This window comes from Pithys albifrons, chromosome Z (assembly GCF_047495875.1).
Source record: "Pithys albifrons albifrons isolate INPA30051 chromosome Z, PitAlb_v1, whole genome shotgun sequence".
In the NCBI taxonomy this organism is placed as follows: Eukaryota; Metazoa; Chordata; class Aves; order Passeriformes; family Thamnophilidae; genus Pithys; species Pithys albifrons.
The window spans coordinates 53,721,092-53,745,541 of NC_092497.1; the positions used below are offsets into that span (position 1 = coordinate 53,721,092).

Genomic DNA, 24,450 nt, shown 5'->3' on the forward strand with positions numbered 1-24,450 from the left:
GTGCCTGGGAGAAGAGACCAACCCCCACCTGGCCAGAACTTCCCTTCAGGCAGTTCCAGACAGTGCTGAGGTCACCTCTGAGCCTCCTCTTCTCCAGGCTAAACACCCCCAGCTCCCTCAGCCTCTCCCCACAGCACTTGTGCTCCAGTCCCTTCTCCAGCCTCGTTGCTCTTCTCTGGCCCCGCTCCAGCATCTCAATCTCTTTAGTTCACCTGAAAGAACAGCTGAGGGGAAAAGTGTCCTTTGACTTATGCCTTGCAAAAATTATTTCCAGTGTAAATTTACCCTTTAAAGTCACTTAAGAATGGCTTGGTCATTTGGAAGGTTGGCTGGCTTTAACAACTCTAATGGAACAATTAAAGGTCCCACTTCTCCCTTGACCTTCTCCCAGGAGTACCCCTGGGCTATCAATGTTTCCCCTCACTACTCCACTCTGTTTTCCAGCCACTTTTGTGGGCTCTTTGGAATCAATGTATCTTCTACAGGTGATAATTCTTTTAAACTAACATTATTTGCATTGTTTCAATTCAAGGCTTTCAGCCTTTCATTGTGCTAAATAGAGATGCTTCACAAACTAAAACTTCCCAGGCACTCAGCAATAGGACAAGGGGGCACGATGGGCTCAAGCTCTGCCAGGGGAAATTGAAGTTGGAGAGCAGAAAGAAATTCTTTGCAGAGAGAGTGCTCAGGCATTGGAATGGGCTGCCCAGAGAGGGGGTGGATTCACCATCCCTGGAGGTTTTTAACCTGAGCTTGGCCGTGGCACTGAGTGCCATGATCTGGTAAAGGGACTGGAGTTGGACCAAGGGTTGGACTTGATGATCTCGGAGGGCTTTTCCAACCCAATCCATCCTATGATTCTATGGATGTGGCACTGAGAATCCACCACGTCTTGATCTAACCCCACTGTGATCACCAGCCCAGGGCGCCCTGGGCTGGTGATCACAGTGGGGTTGGATCAAGGGTTGGACTTGATGATCTCAGAGGTCTTTTCCAACCCAATCCATTCTATGATTCTACGAATCACAACTAGACCCACCAGGCAAAAAGTGTCCCAGAGTTCTCCATCCCCTACTAATAGTCAAGGAATAAAGCAGGACTCAGAAACAAACAGGCCACTTGCAGCCATGCTGGAATTAATTTTATTGCACTGGTATTTCAAGTGGAAGGAGCCTGGTTATTGTTTGATGCCACAGCCCTTTTCTGTGAGGGGAACAGGTCTGTGTCAGGCTGTGGGGTATCCATGGGCACAACAGGCATTGGGAATCAACCAGGACCTTGAGACAGTCACAGGAACCTCCAAGAGAAACCTGGGGAAAACCAAACAAATCAGGGTGAGCTCACACTTGGCATTTCCTTGTGTGCACAAACACAACAGTCATTTATTCTGCCTGTTCTCAGGTGTCTGAGAGTGCAGGTTTTTGGCAGACACCACAGCAATGCCACAACAAATAAATATGTCAATAGAGAGGCCACATCACACCTTGTGAAAATCCCTCCATTTCACAATTTTCCATTTATAAAGGAAATAATTCCTGGAAGCCAAACACACCTTGTCACTTAGTTCCCCTTCATTTAACTCCTTTTGATACAGTTTAAATATTCAAAAAACTCCAGTTTATTTTTGCTTTTGTGTCTTCTGCTTTAACCAACTTTGCCTTCCAAAGTAAACTGCAATAATTGTTCCTGACTGCTCCCAATGACTGTTTTTCCAAAGCAGATTTTCCAAATATAAATTAGTTAAGCCACACATCTAAAAGTCCTTTCAATCTGCTTTTATTAATGTCTTATGTTGGTGAGCACAAAACTCCTGGTTTTATATTCTCCCTTAGCACAAACTATGTAGAAAGGATATGAAGTTTTGTTTCTTGCAACACTGAGGTGGCAGAACCCATTTCATTTCCTGATGTGTCAGAACTTAATTTCTAAAAAATAAAGGAATACCCCAAGAGTTTGCATTTAAAATACTGATGCAGGGTGCTGAGGGTGGTTTTTATTTTCATGTTGCCAGAGTTTCCTTGACATGTCACTTAGCAGGTGCAATATTTTCATTAAAGTGAGGGGTGTTACATCAATCATCAGCACCCATCAATCCTGGAGACCTCCTTTTTAAGAGTGTGGATGACAGCACCAGGGGGAATGATTTAGAGTAAAACTGAGCAGGTTTAGATGGGGTATTAGGACAAAATTCTTGGCAGTGAGGGTGAGGCCCAGGCACAGAGAGGCTGTGCCTTCCCCACCCCTGAAATGCAAGGACAGCTTGGAGCGGCCTGGCCTAGTGGAAGGTGGAACGAGATAACCTTTACGATCCACTGCAACCCAAACCATTCTGTGACTCAGTTTTTCTCCCATTCAGCCAGATCCCGTAGCGGTACAAGCAGGTCCGTGGCGCTGGCACAGCCAGGGTTGGGTGGCACGGCCGGGGGTTCGGGGGCACGGCCGAGGATTCGGGGGCACAGCCGGGGGTTCAGCGACACAGCCGGGGGTTTGGGGGCACACCCGGGGGTGGGCGGCACAGCCGCCTCACGACCCGCGCCCCTCCCGCCATTTCCCCACCTCCCCTCAGGCCCCACAAAATGGCGGCGGGCGCGGGCGGGGCTCGACCAACCGCAAGCCGCCGTTCTGCCCCACGTGACAGTCCTCGAACTACAACTCCCGTCATGCCCTCTGAGACCCGCAGTTCCGTTTCCGGTTTCCCCCCACCCCGGCAGCGCTCGGGAAGGTCGCGCAGGGCGAACGGGTCGTGTCCCCATCATGCTGTCCACTGGTGTCCGCCGCTTCGCCACCTCTGCCATCCGCCGCAGCCACTATGAGGAGGGACCCGGGAAGGTGGGCAGGAGCGCCCGGGGCCGCGGAGGGTCGCGGGGAGGGCATGGAGGGGGTTGGGAATGTCTGTGATGGCCGCCCTGCTATTATAGCCACGGCAGAGCAAAGCGTGCGGTGCCGGGCCCCAGCGCTCGTCCCTGCGGTGGTACAGATGATGAGCATTGCGGTATGAGCAGCAACAATGATACTGTAAACGCTTTCTGATGTACCTCGTGCTTGGCCTGTTGGCCCAAGCTTTGCATCTGAAAACTTAATTTTACGTATTTAATAGACGTGACGAAAACCTTCACGGGGCAAGTAATTAAATGCCAGAGCCCTGGGAAGGCTGGGGGTGTTTGTCCTCGGGGCGGTTTGTCCTCGGGGCCGTTTGTCTTCGGCTGGGCGAGCAAAAGGCCCCGCTTGGGGCTGGAGGGAGAGGGGACAAAGTGACCTCCAGAGGCCACATCCGAGGTGTTATCAGAGAGGAATAAAAGTTGGAAGGGACCTTAAAACCCATCCAGTGCCACCCTCTGCAATGGGCAGGGACACCTTCCACTATCCCAGGTTGCTCCAGGGGAATCCAGCCTGGCCTTGGACACTTCCAGGGATGAAGCATCCACAATCGCTCTGGGATTTCCAGATCTTTGTGTCCCATTGTCTGTGCTGGGATGAGTCCTGAGGGGTGGGAGGGTCTGGAAAGCCCATCCAGTGCCACCCCTGCCATGGGCAGAAACACCTCCCACTGTCCCAGGTTGCTCCAAGCCCTGTCCAACCTGGCCTGGGACACTCCCTGGGATGGGGCAGCCACAGCTTCTCTGGGCAACCTGTGCCAGGGCCTCCCTCACAGCCAGGAATTTCTTCTTAATATCCAACCTAAATCTAAAAGGAAAAACCTCTGTCTTCTATTGTTTCTTCCCCCATCCCCTCAGCACGCTCAGGAACCTGCCATGCTGTTAAAAGAAATGCCACCTTAGATCAGACACCAGCATAAGGTGCATGTTATTCACCTCAGAGGTTCCTCTAGCAAAGTGAAGTTGCTTTATGAGATGGAGGGAAGGTGCTTCAAGTGGAGAAGAATGGAAGAAGTTCATAGAATCAAATTCCAGGATGGTTTGGCTTGGAAAGGACCTCAAAGCCCATCCAGTGCCACCCCTGCCATGGGCAGGGACACCTCCCACCAGCCCAGGTTGCTCCAAGCCCTGTCCAACCTGGCCTTGGACACTCCCAGGGATGGGGCAGACACAGCTTTTCTGCCCAACCTGTGCCAAGGCCTCTCTCACAGCCAAGAATTCCTTCCCAATATCCAGCCTTAATTTCCCCCTTCTTAGTGTGAAGCCGTTCCCCGTGTCCTGTCACTGCAGTTCTTGATGAAGGGTCTGCCTGCAGCGTCCCTGTAGGTGCCCTTCAGATACAGAAAGGTCATTTATCATCCCAAATACTGTGAGGGAAACTGCTGTGAAACTGCATATTTATTTTGCCAGTTTGGCTCTGCCTCTGCTCTGAGCTTCTTGCGGCCTTCGTGTCAATGGCAGAGCAGTTACTGCCCTGACTGCAAACCTCAACCTCCCTTTTCCCCTCCAGAACTTGCCCTTCTCTGTGGAGAACAAGTGGCGGCTGCTGGCGCTGATGTGTGGCTTCTTTGGAAGTGGATTTGCTGCTCCTTTCTTCATAGTCAGGCACCAGCTCCTGAAGAAATGAAGAGCACAGGCTGTGTCTGCACTCGCTGGGTAACTCCTGGGTAACCAACTCTGGGCTGGTTTTCACAGCACGGTGGAATTTACAGCCTGGCCGTGTCCAAAACTGTTACAATTTTAATAGAATCGTAGAATCCATTGGGTTGGAAAAGACCTCTGAGATCATCAACTCACTCACTCACTCTTTCCTCCTGGAATACTGGGGGGCTGTTTCCAGTCTGTAAACTTTCTTTTTCTCCCTGATTTCTTGCAGAATCTCCCTATTTAACCAAGCTGGCCCATCTTCCCCTCGCTGGCCTTTCAGCACACTGGGACAGCCTGTTGTTGTGCACTCAAAATTTTCTACTTGAAACATGCCCATCCCTCCTGGACCCCCTTGCTCTCAAGCGTTGTTTCCCAGGGGATGCTCTGAATTGGTCTTTTTGTCTTGGGTAGAGCTGACAAAATTCCAACTGCCTAATACAATACAGAGTCAGATTTCTCAGGCGAAGCAAAGGGAGAAGGGGAAAAAAACCTTCAAACGTAGTTTATGCTTAAACTAACTATGTATGTTTATACAGAAAAGAGAAAAAATTAAACTACAATACACACACAAGTTAGATATGAGAAGAAATAACTCTCCACTCCCCAGTTGAGAAGAGATTCTGTTACTCCAGATCTGTAAGCACCCCAAGAGACACCCAGCAACAAACAGAAAGTGTAACAACAAAATGTTTCTGCTTTCCTGAATTCAAACAAAATGCAAGGAGCAGCAGCAGGGCCCAGCACAGTGGTGCAGGTGTAGCACGTCCTGCCTTTACTTCAGCCATGATGAACTGAGCAAACACCTCCCACTGCTGCACTCATATCTTCAGTTTGCATCATCTGGTATGAAAAACCAACTTGGTTACTTAGTCAGGGGATACCTGTCTCTCTCAATCGACACAGACTCCTTCAGCCTGTCAATTTGAAGCCTGACTAAAACTACTATACTTTTGAATAGCCCAAAATCTGCCCTCCAGAATTCTACTGTGGAGGGTTTAATGATGGCTCTCCTTGAATCTCTGAGTATTAGAAATTCCATTATTTCATGGTCGCTCTGCCCCAGGGGGCCTCCAACCACCACAGCTCCCACCTGCCCCTCTCTGTTTGTAAACAGTAGGTCTAGTGGGACATTACCCCTGGTAGGCTCATTTACCAGCTGATGAAGGAAATTGTCCTCTATATACTCCAGGAACCTCCTTGACTGCCTCTTCTCTGCAGTGCTGAGCTCCCAGCAGATATCTGGCAGGGTAAAGTCACCCACAAGAACAAGGGCTGGGGATTTTTTCTGCCTTTTGCAGTCCAGGTGCTCACAGTCTGCAGTTGCATAATAATAACTCAAATAATGGATTGGTTTGTGTGTGTGTCACGGAGCTGCTGCAGCCAGTGCTGTGTGGACTTTGCCTCCCACAGGCCACACCTCTCTGACTGTCACCAGAGCCATCCAAACTAGCGTGGCCAGCAGGCCCAGGGCAGTGACCCTTCCCCTGGACTCTGCCTTGGGGAGGCCACACCTTGAGTGTTGTGTTCAGTTCTGGGCCCCTCAGTTCAGGCAAGAGATTGAGGGGCTGGAGCGGGGCCGGAGAAGAGCAACGAGGCTGGAGAAGGGACTGGAGCACAAGTGCTGTGGGGAGAGGCTGGGGGTGTTTAGCCTGGAGAAGAGGAGGCTCAGAGGTGACCTCAGCACTGTCTGGAACTCCCTGAAGGGAAGTTGTGGCCAGGTGGGGGTTGGTCTCTTCTCCCAGGCACTCAGCAATAGGACAAGGGGGCACGATGGGCTCAAGCTCTGCCAGGGGAAATTGAAGTTGGAGAGCAGAAAAAAATTCTTTGCAGAGAGAGTGCTCAGGCATTGGAATGAGCTGCCCAGAGAGGGGGTGGATTCCCCATCCCTGGAGGTTTTTAACCTGAGCTTGGCCGTGGCCCTGAGTGCCATGATCTGGTAAAGGGACTGGAGTTGGACCAAGGGTTGGACTTGATGATCTTGGAGGGCTTTTCCAACCCAATCCATTCTATGATTCTGTGTTTGCTTTCACCTTTGACAAAACACCAAGTTACACCCAACAGGCCTGTGGGAGTGACTAACTGGGACCTGTGGGAGTAACTGGCACGTGTGATGTGACAGAACAGGATGAGAAACTGTGATGCTGTAAACGCTTGCTGATGTGCCACATAAAGATCAGTACAAAACAAGGTTTTTTTAAAGCTTCTTCCACCGTATCAAAACAATCACACCGTCTGCATCATTCTTGGCTACTTTTGGGCTAAAGTCCACTAGAAATAAAGTCATTAACAGAACTTAATTGATGGTTACTGATGATCCTAACACAGCAAGCCTCAGACATGACTGTGCAGCCATGTCAATGAGTTGGAAGGCTGCTTCAGTTTGTCTTAATCCTATTCCACTTTGGAAATACCTGGTATTGTCAATTCTCTAATCTGAGAAACTGAGAATGTTTTTCAGAGACTGGAATAACCCAGGCAGTTCTTGGAAGGCAATAAGTCCTCACTGGAATCTCGTAGTTGGAACAAATTGAAATTATCCTTGTAATTCCGTTGCCAGTTTAGGGTTTTTGGACTGAGGAGAAAACCAAAATCAGGAGAGTTTTATTGAACTTAAGCATTCAGAACTGTGTGGTTTGGTGTAAGCTGAGGTCTCTGCTGCACAACCAGGTGGTGGATGAAGCCAAGCCCATCAAAAATTCTAGTTAAAGTGTGTGTTTATAGCTTTTCTATGTTGAAATAATATTCTATAATTTTATCTGTATTTCTAATAATAATATAGAGTTCCTAGATTTGTTTAATTTCTTTTCTTTTCAGAGTTGAAGTCTTCAACCCAGTACCTTTCAAGGGGATAATGATGCCTGCGGTCCATGCTGGATGTGTCTAAATAAAATCTTAAACCTGAAGGCCTTGGGCTCTGTTTTGTGCAGCTCCTGAAGTGCTTTTGACAGCTGGTGAATGCTCAGAATCCCTTCAAAGTGCAGTGTATTGCCAGTAAATGAAACACCAATTTTGTTGTGTATGAAACAGGGGGTAGGAAAAATTCACATTTCAGAACTGCAGTTGGGCTGAACTTTACACACTGCTCAGAGTGACGACCGGGGGTGGTTTGTAGCTCGTGTGTGTGGTGTCACTAAAATCCATGCTGCAGAACTTTTGACTTCAGTTTTTACTTGGCTTTTCTTCTAAAGATCTGCTGTTTGCAGGTCTCTGTGGGGTGAGCTCTGAGCAGGCACTTGGGCACTGCCCAAGGATTCATCAGGCTAAGAGGACAAGGTGGGTACAGCTCTGACCACGAAAACATCCTGGCAGCTTCTATAGCACCAAAACTGGTATTGCTGCAGATTTGTAGGTGTTTGGAAAGAACTAATGGCTTCAGTTTGCAGTCCTGGTACAGGGCCATGAGCCAACAGTGTGCCCAGGTGGCCAAGAAGGCCAATGGGATCCTGGCCTGGATCAAAACTAGCGTGGCCAGCAGGCCCAGAGCAGTGACCCTTCCCCTGGACTCTGCCCTGGGGAGGCCACACCTTGAGTGTTGTATTCAGTTCTGGGCCCCTCAGTTCAGGAAAGAGATTGAGGGGCTGGAGCGGGGCCAGAGAAGAGCAACGAGGCTGGAGAAGGGACTGGAGCACAAGTGCTGTGGGGAGAGGCTGAGGGAGCTGGGGGTATTTAGCCTGGAGAAGAGGAGGCTCAGAGGTGACCTCAGCACTGTCTGGAACTGCCTGAAGGGAAGTTCTGGCCAGGTGGGGGTTGGTCTCTTCTCCCAGGCACTCAGCAATAGGACAAGGGGGCACGATGGGCTCAAGCTCTGCCAGGGGAAATTGAAGTTGGAGAGCAGAAAGAAATTCTTTGCAGAGAGAGTGCTCAGGCATTGGAATGGGCTGCCCAGAGAGGGGGTGGATTCCCCATCCCTGGAGGTTTTTAACCTGAGCTTGGCCATGGCACTGAGTGCCATGATCAGATAAAGGGGCTGGGGTTGATGATCTGGGAGGGCTTTTCCAAGCCGGTCCATTCTATGATTCTATAACCTTGGGGTCTGTGATGTTAAAGATAGTTAACACCAGCTTTATTATGACATATTTAAATCAGTGGCCTTGTTGACATGAATAGAAATCTATTTTTGCATCTACTTTTGTTGCTGCCAAATCTTTGCCTGAAGGCACAGGGCATGTAAAGCGCTGGCCTAGTTGTGGTCACTTCACCCTGAAGGTATTTTCACAAATTCAAACTATATTGAGTTGGAAGGGACCCACAAGGATCATCGAGTCCAACTCTTAAGTCAATGGCCCACATGGGGGGTTAAACCCATGACCTTGGCATTATTACAACCAAGTTTTAACTAAGTGAGCTAATCTAGGGCTGTGAAGTTCCAAGTATTGAGCTGCTTTCCATATGAAGGTTCCTGGTTTACTTTTCCCCACTGAAAGCACTCTCCTGCTCTAGCACAGTGCATTTAATTTGGCTTTCCAACATCCCAGTCTGTGAACCAAATGGTTTCTTACATTCCATGTGCTTTTGGTATCGTTCAGATCTGTTTGGATCCAGTTTCTCATCAGATAACCTCAGCCAGAGTCTGTGAGAGCACATTTTTCAGGGGTGACTAAAATGCTGTTCCACCTTAACTGTCAAGTCCCTCATGTATTTCACAAGAGTATAAATCATCCCTGGGGGTTTGCTCTGTGGGATAGGCAAAGATAAGAATCACAGAATCAGTGAATGGATTGGGTAGGAAAAGACCTCAGGTCATCAAGTCCAACCCTTGGTCCAACTACAGTCCCTTTACCAGATCATGGCACTCAGTGCCACGGCCAAGCTCAGGTTAAAAACCTCCAGGGATGGGGAATCCATCCCCTCTCTGGGCAGCCCATTCCAATGCCTGAGCACTCCCTCTGGAAAGAATTTCTTTCTGATATCCAATTTAAATTTCCCCTGGCAGGTCTATTTTCTGGACACCATCCCTTTTGTACTTTTTAAAGATACTGTTGAGTATAGGTAGTTAAAGTAATTATTTATAAAGTGATAGAGACTCTTTTCTGGATGTGCTGTAGAACTGTAACCCTCTCTTTCCACAGTGTTGTTACACTGATGGATGTTCATGTAGGAGCAGAGAGGTCTTGGGGGCTACTGTTTAGAAGGTCACAAATTATGATCCTGTAAGTTGCTGACTAAATGCATCACCTTAGTCATAAACCCTCATTTGCTGAACTTGTGCAAGTGGTGTGCCATTACTAATTGATGTTTTCTTACAAAGAAATAACTTACAGTAAAATTTTGTAGCCTCATTAATCCAATAGGCTCAGTTAATTCAATGTTTCTTGAGTGCAGATTAAATAATGTTACTGGGTTTGATCTGTGCAGCTCTACAGTTGTTAGTTTGTATTTTTCATGCAACACCTGCACACCAAAAGTTTCATAATGAGTAGCCACGTTCTCCATTCATGCCAAACTGCTGCCAGAGCTGTAATTAGTCCCGTTAGGATTGGTCTGTTCCCTACACGAGTTGCTCAGGCAGTTTTCAGTAATTTTCAAGCCCCATCAATTACCAAGTCCAGAAGTTCTCTCTCTGACTTAGGTAATTGGTTCCCTTTGGATTTCAGAACTTTCACTTCTGCAGCAGAAACGCATTAAGAGATGAGTTTTGGTCTACCTGTTAATGCAAACTGGGGCAGTCTGCATTCCACCTAAAGGCATTTTTTACTACTAGACTATCTATAATGTCATCATTGCTCAACCAAGCAGAGTCTGAAATTCATGATTTTGGTTGGTTGGGTGGAAAATCCTGGTTGTCACTGAGAGAGGTGGCTCCTGTCATGAATATCAGATGTTTGACAGTGTTTAATTTCACAGAGGCACAACTCCAAATTGTATTTTGTTACTCTGCTTTTACGAGATCACTGCTTGCAGCCAGGCCTGATTTTTGGGAGCATATCAGTCTACAGCACCTTCCTCTTCAGCCATATTTATTTATTTTTTATTCATTTGACTGCTCTGCCCCAAATTTATGTTGGTCATTAACTCATTCTGTGGTTTATTGTTTAAGTCCCTCTACTCTGTTATTTGTCAGAGAAACTCTGGTAGGTTTGGGGTGTTTTTTTCTCCCCTTAATTTCTTATTTAGGAAGGACTTCCCTAAACACATTCCTGCCACAGATACTGACATGGAAATATCCACCCCTGAGTGATTCTAGAGACAGAAGTGTCACTATGAATTATCAGAATGAACTGATGCTTAATGGTAATAAATGGGATTGATCAGGTTCATTAAAACCCAGGAGCTGTAGAATTAAGTTGTGCAAAACATAAGTGTGTTACATCACATTCAGCTGTATAATGGTCTGAGTACCCAATGAAATATTAATTTTTAAAGTAGCCTTTTGGATTCGCTTTAGGGCACCTTGACTTGGTAGGAGATAAATCAATTGAAAAAACAAGAGGTAGAAAACTAAAACCCTTGCAGGCTTGACATTACAGGCAAAAAGCAAATATCTAAGTGATGCTTCTTTGTCTTAAAATTGTATGAAGGAAACAAGGCAGTGGTTAAAGGACCTCTGGGAAAAAACACATCTGTGTGAGTGATTGTATTTTTTGCTTGCTTAATGCCACTTTTAAGGAAAATCATTATTGGTCCCTGATTATTTTCCAGTTTTCTTGTTCTAATTTTCCCCTTCATGAATTCTGTTTTGGTACAAATCTAAAATAATTTCACTGTGCTTCCAGAGACCTTCACGCTTCCCCATTTTCCTTGTGTTAGGTACAGTCTCCAAGCAGTTTCTCAATTAAATGAGTGGATGTGAATTGGATATCCTTATGTTTTAATATTTGAATGGTTTTAGTTTGAGGATCTTTCTGTTGTACTCTGGGACAAGTCTGGAGGGACTTCTGTTCAGTTACAGCAAATGGGGTAAATGATTGATGAAAAACTACATTTTTTCAAATCAAACAATCCTGGAATTTCTGTCAAGCAATTAATTTGACAGCATATCCCATTCAGTTCCCGATTTTGAGAAAGCAATGGGAATTTGACTTTTTTTTCCCTAAAGAACAGAAATTTTAGGCCTTGTTCAGTTGTGCCTTGAAGCATCTGGTGTTAACCCACAGTAGAGAGAAGTTCCTGGGTTTGCTGACCCTCATTTAAGTGTGGTCTAAGAGTGGTGAACCCTCTTACAGATTAAGAATACAAGTTACTTACAAAAATTGCTTTAAAATCTCGTTACTGCTAATTAAACAGTGGGGTAAAACTTCAAAATATCTTCCAATACAAGTTGCCAGCTGCTCTTTTCATGTTTCTTGCAAACCTGAGATTTTTATTTCTGAGGTTGACGCAGGAACAGGAAACAAAGTTAGAGATTTATAAACAAATTGGGCTGGAGGAAGAAAATGTGAAAGTGGGGATGTGGTTGTCATGACAACCAAATTAACAACCATTCTTGCTGAATGTGAGCTGTGAATGAGAGGTTGGACTGTGTTGCACGGGCTAACACATTCAAATTATTTTTATTATTTAAAGGCACTTCATTGCCTTGGTTGATTTCTCAAGGTAGTAACATCAATGGGTATTTCTTAAAAATTAAGTAGAATTGTTAAAGAGAAGGAAATTCAGAAATAAAAAATATGTGCTGCCTCCATGAAAAGGGAATTTATCTCAATTTCATTATCAAGAAATAGTTGTATGTAGGATCTGGGCATCCAGTGCTATAAAAATGTTCCTGCATGTTTTTGCCTCAGTGGAGTACATTAAACACATAAGAAGTTGCATGTAATAATTCTTTTAATGTGTGAAAATATGGATGCTGGGGCAAAATAGATTGTCTGGATTGCTTAACTGGAAGTTGGAATGGGCATCAGAGGAACACCATAAACATTAATTTATTGTCACAGGAATTGTAATTGCATCAGCAATTATCACAAAGAGACTCAGGCTGAAAAATAGAAGGAATGGTGTAAGTTTGGGATATGTGGTACTGGAAAAACAAACTTTGGGGTGCCATTGGCTGGTTTGTGGCAGATCCAGATGAAATGACACAGTGAGATTTTTTGAACAGATGGGGACTGGTGCAATTATTTACTGTTTCAATTAAGTAAAACATAAAGACAGAATTTCCCCTCCTCTGATCAACTCCCTAGCCAGCTTCTGTTTGCTCTGACTGCAGTGAGAAGGTAAATGTTAGTTGCTCTCTAACATGATATGCTCAATAAGTTCGACTTGCATTTAAATGAGTTTAAAATAATAGTATTTGCTGGAATTAATGTGGTCCACTGTTCCACTTTGGTATTCCATGAATAATATTAAGGTTTTTTTCTGTGGTTGTGCCACCTCTTTCCATTAGCTATGTAGAGCATGCAGCTCTTTGAAAAATGTCAGTGTATAAATAGTGTTGCTGAGAACCCAACTAAGCCAGGGCCAGCAACAAAATTTACCTTGAAAATGTACTTTGCTGGTGGGAAAAAAGAGTGTAAAAACCCTGTATGAAAGAATTATGACAAGTGGTGAAAGGACAGAGATGAGTGCATGGAGTGTGGTCTGAGACTTTTGTTTCTTTTTTTATAAATTGTTTTTAAATTCAAAATTCTTGAGGGTTCTTCAGACTAAGTGCATAGGGAAACAAAAAGCACAACTCCATCATTCTGGGCTCTGTGTAGTGTTGTAAAGACAAGGAGAAAGATCTTTTCCTCAAGGAAGGGAAAACCTGCTGCCCACCAGTCAGCACAGATATTTAATGGTAATAAGTGGAATAGATAAGATTTGGGGCTTTGAATTAACCAGAGCTGTTGCCTGAAACAGTGTCAGAATGGACTGTTGAGGGGGAAAAATAAATATATGAGCCATTAATATAAATGAGCAATTCTTTTTGCATGTGTCCCTGAGCCATCCAGGTAATTGGAAGTGAAAGCTGGAGAGGATGTGTCTCCCTAAAGAGGATGCATCTCTCTGATTCCTTGTCTGGTGGGTTTTTTGCTGACAGCCTGAAGCAGTGCTGCTCCTCCTTTCCTGTTTGTTTTTCCAGACATGATGCTGCCCTCTGAATCCGATGCTGCAGAGATTTGTTTGCTGCCAAACAGCAGGAGTTAAGCTGTTAACTCACTATTATCCCAGCCTGCTGTCAGGAGCTGTGAGTGCCTCTTCGTAGCTTAGTTGGGAGTATTTTGGTGCTGGCTTTACAAAACTGGATGTGGAGGGGCTGGGGCCTTTTTGGAGGGGTCAGGAGTAAGGCTGGCAACCTCTAAATAAGGGGGTTTAATCATATTTGGAAGTGGCAGAACAAAGGGAGAGGTACTCTGAAAAAAAAAAGATAATAAATACTGTGTAATTTAACTTGTTAGGCCCTGCTGAAGCACCTCTGCCCAGCACTTAACCCAAAGGCAGAGTGTGGGCACTGACAGCCTGTCTGCAGGACAATTAACTGGCTGCAGGTGTGACTTCAAAGGTACTGAAATTGTATTTAATTCTCGTTTTGACACTGCTTTGAAGTCAGAGCAACACAGTAGCAGTTCAATTGGAATTTACCCCTGAAATCAAGCTCTGTAAAACAATTTGCCAGCTACTCTAATCCTAAGTAGGTCAGCAGAAACTTTTCCTGAGGTTTTCCTGAGCTTTGCAGACCCAAGAATGGGAAGTGCAAAGCCCAGAAAGCCAAGCAGAGCATCAGTACAAAGCACAGGGATAGAATCAGTTGGGTTGGAAGAGACCTCCAAGATCATCAAGTCCAACCCTTGGTCCAACCCCACTTTGATTACCAGATCATGGCACTCAGTGCTACATCCAATCTCACCTTAAAAACCGCCAGGGTCGGAGAATCCACCCCCTCTCTGGGCAGGCCATTCCAATGCCTGAGCACTCTCTCTGGAAAGAACTTCTCTCTAATATCCAACCTAAACCTCCCTTGGCAGAGCTTAATCCCATGCCCTCTTGTCCTACTGTTGGTTGCCTGAGACAAGAGACCAATTCCCACCTGGCTACAACATCATTCAAGCAGTTGTAGAAAGTGATGACGTCTCCCCTATTCTTACAGGGTGTCAGGTCCCACTAACTGGTTCACTTCTCATTACAGGAAGCCCATAAATTGATAACCTAATTTCCTGTGAGAGAAGACCCAACTTCAATGTGTGTTTAAACACAGTGGAATGAAATTTTTGTTTATTAGATTGTAAACTCAAGTCCCTTTTTTCCCAGTAAAATGCCCCAACCATCGCTCCTATTCAATGAACAGTCTTTGAAAGATGGGACAGCTCAGTGGGTGGTACTGAGAGCACACCCTCCTCAGTGTTCCTTAATCTGTGGGATTAAGCACAGCTTTGGGAAGCCACCACAGATCACCTAGAACTGCTCCTGGGCCTCTCATGTTCTCCACAAAGTCCCTCCTGGGTGGAAGGCAGCCACATACTACTTCTTTCTCCAGTTAAATTTAGATACTTCTCCAGCATCCACTAAATCAGGTCATACAGGAGAGGGAATAACCACAGGTCCTGCTTTTGAAAATTCCATTATTGGCAGATAAGTACTTGGATTTCTGAAATTATAAGAGAAGAAAAAGACAATGTGTCATCAGGGACTGAAAACAGTAATTTCTTAAACCACCCCCCTAGCAATTTTCAGGTTAGGTTGTTCAGTGAAACCTTTGTGTCCCTTAAGAAATCAATGACCTTTGAAAAATTAGTGACCAAACAGAAAAAGAAGACAATTCAAGGTAAGTCTATTGACAAAATAAAGGGGGAAAAAGGTTCCAGCTATCTCACTGAAGATGAAATAGTGGAAGGTGCTGATGGGTGAGAGGTACTAAATGAAGGTTAAAATGTCCCAAGTCTGCAACGTTAAGAAAAACTGCCCACCAGAGGGAGTTTGTCCACCCGCCAGCTGGAAAAACAACAGCAAAACTGGAGCCTGAATTTTCCTGGGCAATTCTCTTTTCTGCCTCAGTGATTTGAACTGTGCAGCTGCAAACTACACCCAGCCACTGCCTGGGGGTCATAGAGCAGCCTCGTGGGTTTAGCACCAGAACACATACCATGAAAGGGAGAACAGGTTTTTAGTAGGTGTGTGCCAAAAAAAATGAGTATTTTTTCATTTTCTGAAGAAACAGCAATCAGGATTCTTGTCTACAGTTTAAATGTTACAATACCTGTTACTGAATTTAGCCTTCTATAATTGCAGGAAGGTTTTAGAAATAAAGCATCAGCAATGGATCTCCTTATCCTGGCTCTATCTTCTACAGCATCTATGATCAGAGTACTCAATTTTGAATACCCAATCTCGGATGATTCAGACAGAACAATTCCTCAGAAGAAGTCTGCCAGCCCACTTTGTGAACACCAGACCAGTGCAGAGTTTGGGAGGTCATTCTCTGAAAGATTAGAAGCCTTTGAACTAAAAGTAAGCTATAAAATAGTCAGTCTGTATACTAAAAAATAGTGAGCTGTTGCTTACCCTTAATCCTGAACATTTTCCTTCTCAAAAATTTGTATTATCTCACTAGAATTCTAGAAAGCCACAGTTTCTCCATTTCTAGCTGTAAATATCCTAAGAGACTTTAACTGGTCAGTGCTGATAATGAGCTATCTATTTGACAACCCCATTCAGCTGCTAATCCTTTAAAATTTTCCAGTCTTTTTGAAAAATGCAGAAGTAATTTAGACGGCAATGCACCATCTGGCCTTGTAATGTCTCTCACTCATGCAGAATATCAGAAATTCACCGCTGCCTCCCTCTCCATAATTTTGTGTGGGTTCTTCTGTCACATTCAGTTTCTTTTTTGTCTTTATAAAAAGATTGTAAATTTAGAAAGTATTCAAAGTCCTATAAAAAGATTGTAAATTTAGAAAGTATTTAAAGTCCCAAAGAAGAGCCAAAGCTCTATGGTACTGTAATGTTTTAAAACAAATGTGGTTTTAACCTAGGAAGGATAACAGCACTAATGTGACATAAAGCTGATATTTAGAACCGAAAAAGTTAAGTGATCTGTAAAGTTCAGGTTTTCCTTGGTGAGTGTTTTCAGACCTTGTAGAAGATACTTCCATTCCTTAAAACACAGACTTTTTTTTAAAAAAATAGGGGCATGCTAGCAAAAGGTAAGGTGGATTTTGTTTTGCCACAGAACTATAAAATAACAATTGGTTGTGTTTAAAATCTAACCAATTAAGAAATTGTTTTGAATATCAAATGGACTGCAAAACTTCTGTAGATTTGGTGAAAAACTCAAACTTTTGTGAAAAAATCATGTTACCTTTCTGTCTCAATACTTAAGCTTTATCTGATTCATATTTTCCTGGTTACTGATTTTCTCCCTTTTTTTATGTATGTGCATGATGGTCCACAGGTACCAAGAATTTACAGAATCATCTAAATACTTGAAGCTCCTGTCTGTTCTACTGGAAAATAATGCTTGTTTTTTGGGAATGAATATGTAGAGAATGAAGAAATTAAACCCATTTCTTAAACATTGCCATTACATTCCCCTGTATGCTGTACTACTTAGCTGTAAAACTAATCCCTAAAATTCCAGTCTTTGCACAGAATTATTATTTACATAGTGCTGCAATGTCTGAATAAATATTGTCTAATTCTTCATTAATTTGCTCGGTTCAAGTGGTGTTGTACAAATGTCCAAAGGACTGCAATCATTCCCATACCTCATTTTCTCAACAGGCAGTGTTTTCACATTGCTGTGTTGCTGTAATAAGTATTACAAGTGGAACAAAATTGAAATGCATGCTCAAACATTTGCCAAAAAATTAGATGTTCTGGACTGCTGCCAAAGCAATGGGAAAGAATTCCTAGTCAGGCATCCATCAGCTACTCCCCATCCATTCAAAGAGCATCCAAGGGAGCAGAATACTCCATTTGGTGAGTCTCGCAAAGCTCAGGAGTACCTAAATTAGATGCCTGTTCCTGTAGTTTTGCACAAATCCTTGATTTCTCTGTAATGTCTGGAAATAACTTGTTAAATGTCTCAGGCTTCCATGAGATGCTGGTGGTGCCTAAAACATCACCCATCAGAAAGGAATGACCTTTCCACGAAGAAAACAATCGTTGCTTATGTCTTTTTAAATGCTGATGAACCTACATGAGACCAACAGCCACAGCAAGATTTATTGCACAGCACCCTCCAGTATACAGGCACCATCAGGTAACTTTGCATTCTCTGATGAATATACAATTGAAGTCGTAATTGTTTGTGCATTCCTGAAAATGTCAACAAAATCAAACATCTGTCATGCCAGATAAGGAAACATGGCTCGTTTAATACACTTAGTGCTCTACTCAGCCTTGAAAAGGTCACTCCGATTTTAACAAGCAGTTCATAATTTATTGGCCTCTAGTAAGTGACCATGTAGTGACAATAAAGCTGTGACCGTGTTTGGTTACCCTTCAAACAACATATTTGATTAAGATAACACATCATATTTAGCACAATCTGTTTAATGTTGCTCTTGGATATGCTCTCACCCGTTCAATTATGACCAACTCCAAGATGAAATCAATTTTAGCAAAGTAACCCTCATAACCCCCAGTCCCATCCCACCAAAATGAGTAGAGCCAGCCAGAATGATCACCTTGAAAGCCATCAGTTTAAGTCAACAAACAGCATACAAAGGCAGCATTTACTCCTCTGCCATCTTCAGTGGCAATAAACAAAAACCCACACATGGTTCAATTGTGGATTGGAACCTTCACAGCACACAGGTATTGCTCGTCTGCCAAAAGCACAGGGCTGATTCTGCTTTGGCTTCCTGCATCAGGCTTCTTGATCCAGTCCTGAATTCTGTCAAATAACTCATGTCAAGTGCTGTGTTGTCCCTGCTGACCTGCACCATGAGGCTGTCAGGCAGCCCAAGAATGTCTCATTTTGCATAGAGCCATTTAGCTGAAAACTGATCTTTTGAAATGGTTCTCAATATCCTTGGTTATTCTCCTGTTGGCCTGTACCCAAAATAATTACCAGTGTCAATGAGAGGGAGATGTGTAGGGGTGAATACACACTCTGTGGCAGAGGGGACTGTGCCTGCTTCTCCAGATGGTGCTGAAACCGGGTACATCCCCTTGGTGGCTCAGTCAATTTTTTGCTTGATTGCTGTTGTAACCTAACAAGAATGTAGAGCACTGGGGCTCATTTGTCCCTAAAAACCCTGACAAAGTGTTAATTCCTGGTACTGATGAGCTGCTTCTGTTCCTCCTTAAAATAAGAAATCTAACCCTGAAAGATACTATTATGTGGGAGATCAAAATAACCAATGTGTTTCCCATACTGGTTGGCAGGTCAGAGTTAGCACAGATGCACAAAATGTTGATCACATCACTGGACAGCTGGGGGGAGATGGCTCAACCCTTCCCTCTGTTCTTCTCCCAAGTATTTAACTCCTGAGCCAATCCTGTGAGCTGACTCCAGAAGTTTGTTTGTAATCTATGGGAGTAATTTAGGATGAGAAAATAATACTCTTAGAAGGTACGTGCTTTGAGGCAAGGTGAAATTTGTGGTGCTTTAGATGTCAAAATTATGAAAGAGTTTATACAAAGTGGGAGAAAGGACATGGACTATTCTTCCTTTCCATTCATTTCTTGTACACAAGAGAGTCACAAGGCCAAGTGCAGATTATGCTACTGAGTATTTTCATCCCAAAAGGATTACAAAATGCTTTATGAAGTGTCAGTTTGTTTCATGCCTTCCAGTAATGGGAAAGGGAGATTACAGCCCTCTATGCAAAGGTTGATCACCACTGCCCCGAGAGGGGACAAGTGGGCCTGTGCATCCAGCTCATTCCTAAAGAAATCCTGTGGGAAAATGAGACTGAATTTTGGCTGATTGCATAAGCAGGTTGTACACTGAATTGTTACTAGTCCCTCCCACTGCCTATTTCTCCTGTTTTAGAATTTGAGCTGGGCTGACCTTTTCTGCTGTAAACATATGTTAGGTATGGACATGGAAGCAGAACTCATTTCCAAGGCATAAAACAACATCCCTGGGGTAATGGACCACAGTCTGGGATCACCTGTTCTCATGATTAGCTAATATATGTATGTCATGGATTAATTCCAGCCAGAAACTCACCCTCATGCAGCGACTTGCTCCACTCCACTTCCTCTGTGGGAGAGGGGAGAGAATCCTAAGGATAAAAGTGAGAAGACTCATGGGTTGACATAAAGATGGTTTAACATGCAAAGCAAAAGCACAGCAAGGAATCCATGTCCCACTTCCCAGGGGCAGGCGCTGCCCAACAAGAACTAAAACATTGCTGTGTTACCAGCCCTGTCTCCAGCACAAAGCACAGCCCCATACCTGGTACTGTGGAGAAAGTCAACTCTACCCCAGCCAAATGCAATACATTCTCCTTATTCCATAGTGTGTGTGCCATGCCCAGGCCACACACTCGCCAATACATCCTCAGTAACCACCATCCCCTTTGCACCCTTTGATTTAGTACAGAGACATCACCCCCGGAGAAGGAGCAAGACCCGATTCCCAAACCCCGTCCCCAAGTTTTAGGCCTGTTTGCTCAATCTTTATCACTAAGCATGTTCTGTTCTCTTTACCACGACTTGGTCATCACTGAGTTTGTTCTACCATAAACCAGAGGCAATAAATTAAGTGGTGGTCGACATATGAATAGAGCAAAATGGTAGCTAGCCAAGATTTTTTCTACTAGATTTGACTGGGTCACCTATGAAAAGCAGCAAGCTGGGTCAAAGCGAGGAAGACCTACTTAGACCCTTGTTTTGGGGATGAAGAACAGAAGGACCCCTCCCCAATACTGATGCCAGAAGAAAACACCGCCCCAACTTCACCCCGACTCTGCCTGTAATCAACATGTAATGAGATGTTGTAATCATTTGCATAATGAATGAGAAATATTGTAATCACTCATGTTCAAATGTATAAATTAGCTGCTTTGACACCTGTCAGGTGATCAAGATTTTGCAGCGTAGCTGCCTTGCTCCCTGCACACAAATGGAATATCCTTTGCTGCTAATGGAACACAAGACTTTCTCTTAGCAGTTCTTTTCTTGCAGCGCTTTTCACTATCATCCCCTTAGCCTTAGGTCATCCTTGTAAAATGTCCTTGAAATGTCCAGAAATGTCCACAAAATATCCATTGAGTTCATTTAGTCCATGACTTTAGATTCCATGTGTGCTGGTTGTCACTCAGGACAGGAAGAGTTACTGTTCGGAGTTACTGGATGTCAAATCCAGCTCAGTTCTTGTCACTGCTGCACTTGCACTGCTCCTTCTCAGGCTTGCCCTCTGTTGTTGGGGTGGTTCCTGCTGTAGGAATTCCCGGGACCTGCCAGTCAAATCATGGCTTTGTGAACTTAAAGGCATATCCCTAACTATCCTTTGGGATCATCTACAGGAAAGGCTGAGGGAACTGATGATGTTTAGCCTGGAGAAGAGGAGGCTCAGGGGATACCTTATCACTCTCTACAACTCCCTGGAAGGATGTTGTAGCCAGGTGGGGGTTGGTCTCTTCTTTCAGGCAACCAGCAGTAGGACAAGAGGGCAGGGGCTTAAGCTCTGCCAGGGGAGGTTTAGGTTGGATATCAGGAAGAAGTTCTTTCCAGAGAGAGTGCTCAGGCATTGGAATGGCCTGCCCAGAGAGGGGGTGGATTCTCCGATCCTGGAGGTTTTTAAGGTGAGACTGGATGTGGCATTGAGTGCCAGGATCTGGTAATCAAAGTGGGGTTGGATTGTGAAGGTTGGACTTGATGATCTCAGAGGTTTCTTCCAACCCAACTGATTCTATGATTCTATGACCCATGAGAAGGATGTAAGCAACCACTTGTGTCTTGTGGTAAATACACTCATTCAGGGGAAACAGTGTTATTTGAAGGTGTGGCACTGCCTGCTAAGCAGGAATTAAGTGGCATTTCTCCTTCCCTTATAGGATTAGGAGACCCTAAACAAACAGGAGGGAATAATCTTTTTGCACATGGCATAACTCCACTGCAGAAAACATTGCACTGAAGGAGTAAAGGGTGTGGAAGAGTTAGAAAAATACCAGGCAAATTCACAGAGGACAGGTAAATAGTCTAAATACAAGGCGAACTCTTGACAATAAGACAAAGGCGTAGGGAGATATCTCAGGAAAGGACCTACAAATAATTCTGTATTTAGTACCTCCACACCAATCTATTATTGCCTATTTCTTATGTTCTTGTGTGTCTGCTGCTGGCTGCCCTCAGAGACAGGACACTGCATTAAGGGAATCCTTGGTCTGAGCCAGCAAGGATATTCCCATGCAAGCAGAATGGAATATTGTCTTAAACAACCTCTCCTTTCAGATGCATCTTTAAAAACTTAGATCATGTTTCAGACCTGCCAAGAGTATGGCTGATCTTGATCATGATGATATATTTTCCTTTGGTTTGTATTTTTAATCATAATTAAGTCAATTTTTCTACTCTTGGCCATATTGCTATTTCATTTACTTAAGCTGTAATGATTATATCTAATTTATTACTCTGTGAAATCTTAATCCTACTGAAGAGTAATGGGCATAGTACACAGTTCAGTTAAGAAACATATTCAACACATAACCTCCATTTAGTAATTCCATTTATTTCAATAAAACTACCTGGCACATGAAAGAAAGACACTACAGTGGTCTTCAGTCTCCATAAAATCATAGAATTTTTAATGCAAGCACTGAAGAGATGTTTTGACCTCTTCCTGAACATATTATTTTTCATTAAAAAAGTATCCAAAACAAATCCAGCTCATAAAATTTCTACTCTAAAGAAAGCCACCTACTTTTATGCCTGATCTTATTTTACAAGTACAGCATTATCCTCTTCAAATATACAAAGTGTCAGCTTGAAAATACAGGGAAAGGGACTTCCACAGTGAACAGGAATTCTCTAAAAAATACAATAAATGAAAAGCCTATTACTAATGAAGTATTCTGACTTTAATCATGTTTGTTCATTACTCCCATATTTTAGGTGATATAAAAGGAGAAACAATTATTGCCTTGTTCACTTTGATTTATTTGGCTCAGTGCCTCCTTACCTAGGTAATGTAAAATAAACTGTGCTACATGGGTCATTTATGATGTGATTTAATAAGATGCTTTTTATTTCTAGCCTGCAGGGAAACACATTAGTTTGCAAGCACCTGGAAAAAAAAATAAAACACCAAACCCCAAAACACCCAACAATATTTCTTTCATTCATTTTCTCTTTTCTTTCAGTATACTCCAGCCTACAAGGTAATTTAAAGCAGGCTGTCATAGGGGCAAATGCAATAAAACAAGACTTCAAAACCCACATAAAGAAATGGTGCCTGGGCATCAAAATAAGGAAGGTTGTAACTACAAGCTTGACCAGTTCCTGACTTCCTTTGGGTATTTCTGTGTAAATTAAGATTTGTTCCTTTTCTTTGTCTGAAACAGGTTAATGTTTTTGCCTAACAGTACATGCTGTCTACAAACAAAATTATATTTATGTAACAGGTACCTGAGAGAGACCCGGAGGTTAAAAAAATGAGCAAGGAAATTGGTTTTCTACAGACACACTGAATAACATGGGCAAGTTTACCACAAGCAAACTTACAAAAAATGTACAGGAGTTTGAGACCCATTTCTATGACTTTTAGGCTTTCTGGTGATTCACTTGTACCTATTCTATGGGAATAACATTTAGCTCAATTCTGGAGATGGCACAGAGAAAAGAGATAAAGGCACTGGTATTTCAAAATTCTATGCAGCGATATTCCACATATAGTCAGAAGAGCTGATGACAAAACACTGCAGCTCAGATCTAAGATCACACCTGTTTTCAGAACAAATCCCTGGGGTTTTGTCACTGAAAGTTTTCAGACATTCTCATTTGAAACAGCACTGTTTATTTACTTTATGGTTTAGCTGGAAAGAGGTGCATGAATAAGAAGAGAAAAAACTCCAACAAACCAGTGATTGCACCTATTTTTTCTGTGTCTAAAAATAAATAGCATTCTATCAGATAGCTTCTCAAAGAAGTCCTCAGCTGACTCCATTTTTGGGGGGGGAGGTTTGTTTGTCTCAGCTTCACTGGCTGAGACCTGTGTATTTAGCATTGGGTTGCTCAACCTGTTCTTATTTGTTACTCTACAGCCTCCTTCAAAGTTAAGAGCACAGGTATAAAATCTTTCACTGCTGCTTGAAAAAATCCCAGCCAACAAAACAATGAGCTCCACCAAGTACATGAAGTTCTAAAATCCAGCATATATAGTCACCTGAGTTATAGAAATGTGGCACCTCAGCCACAATAAAGAGTCTGAAGAGGTGGGAAAGGGGTGCCTGTGAGGTTTTTGGAAGGAATTTAACCAACAACACAAAACTGCAAGAACTGTCAGTCCCTCATGAATTTAGATGAGGATGTCAGGAGTACACATCATTTTACCTGTGCTTTATGAGACACCCTTGGATGTCCTGTAATGAGAAGAGGTACCATGTCAAAAATTACTGATGGTTTAAATTCTTCTGTAATCTCCCTGTAGGTGACAATCTCTGTAGCTGTGCCTGTACAGCTGCACAGATTGTGCTGAACAGATGGCTCTCCACAAAGGAAGGACAAATTGGACCATTGTCCTGAGCAGAAATTCAAATTCCATATTTACAATGGTGTTCCTGAATATTTTTTTAAGTTAAAAAATAGGCATGCCCAAGATGCCAACATGCCTCCAGGTTTGGTGTGCCCACACAGGGGACATGGAGCTGCTGGAAGGACTCCAGAGAAGGCATGAGGATGGCCAGTGGATGGAGCAGCTCTGCTGGGAGGAAAGGCTGGGAGAGCTGGGATTGTTCAGCCTGGAAAAGGGAAGCTTTGGGGTGACTTCATTGTGGCCTTCCAGGACCCGAAGGGGCTACAAGAAACATGCAGAGAGACCATTTACAAGGGATGGAGGGACAGAACAAGGGGGGATGGCTTCATATTGTCAGAGGGCAGCATTAGATGGGATATTGGG

The 24,450-nt window shown here is 43.7% G+C and overlaps 1 protein-coding gene and 2 non-coding genes across 4 annotated transcripts; all 3 read left to right on the top strand.

Annotated features, from left to right (window-relative positions):
* Positions 1-2,671: 2,671 nt before the first annotated feature.
* On the top strand, positions 2,672-7,426 carry COX7C (cytochrome c oxidase subunit 7C). Of its 2 annotated transcripts, none has more exons than XM_071580471.1 (3): positions 2,672-2,829; positions 4,387-4,543; positions 7,338-7,426. In XM_071580471.1, exons 1-2 carry the CDS (start codon positions 2,755-2,757, stop codon positions 4,501-4,503), a joined length of 192 nt encoding a protein of 63 aa, XP_071436572.1. In that variant the 5' UTR covers positions 2,672-2,754; the 3' UTR covers positions 4,504-4,543; positions 7,338-7,426. The 2 variants fall into 2 exon arrangements, with proteins under 2 accessions (XP_071436572.1, XP_071436570.1); XM_071580469.1 differs by having other exon boundaries at positions 4,387-4,532.
* LOC139685140 (small nucleolar RNA Z39) lies at positions 2,972-3,034 on the top strand. The gene has a single exon (XR_011700047.1). It is a non-coding gene; the product is annotated as a small nucleolar RNA Z39 (small nucleolar RNA).
* Positions 6,625-6,685, top strand: LOC139685139 (small nucleolar RNA Z39). Its single transcript, XR_011700046.1, has one exon. It is a non-coding gene; the product is annotated as a small nucleolar RNA Z39 (small nucleolar RNA).
* Positions 7,427-24,450: the final 17,024 nt, after the last annotated feature.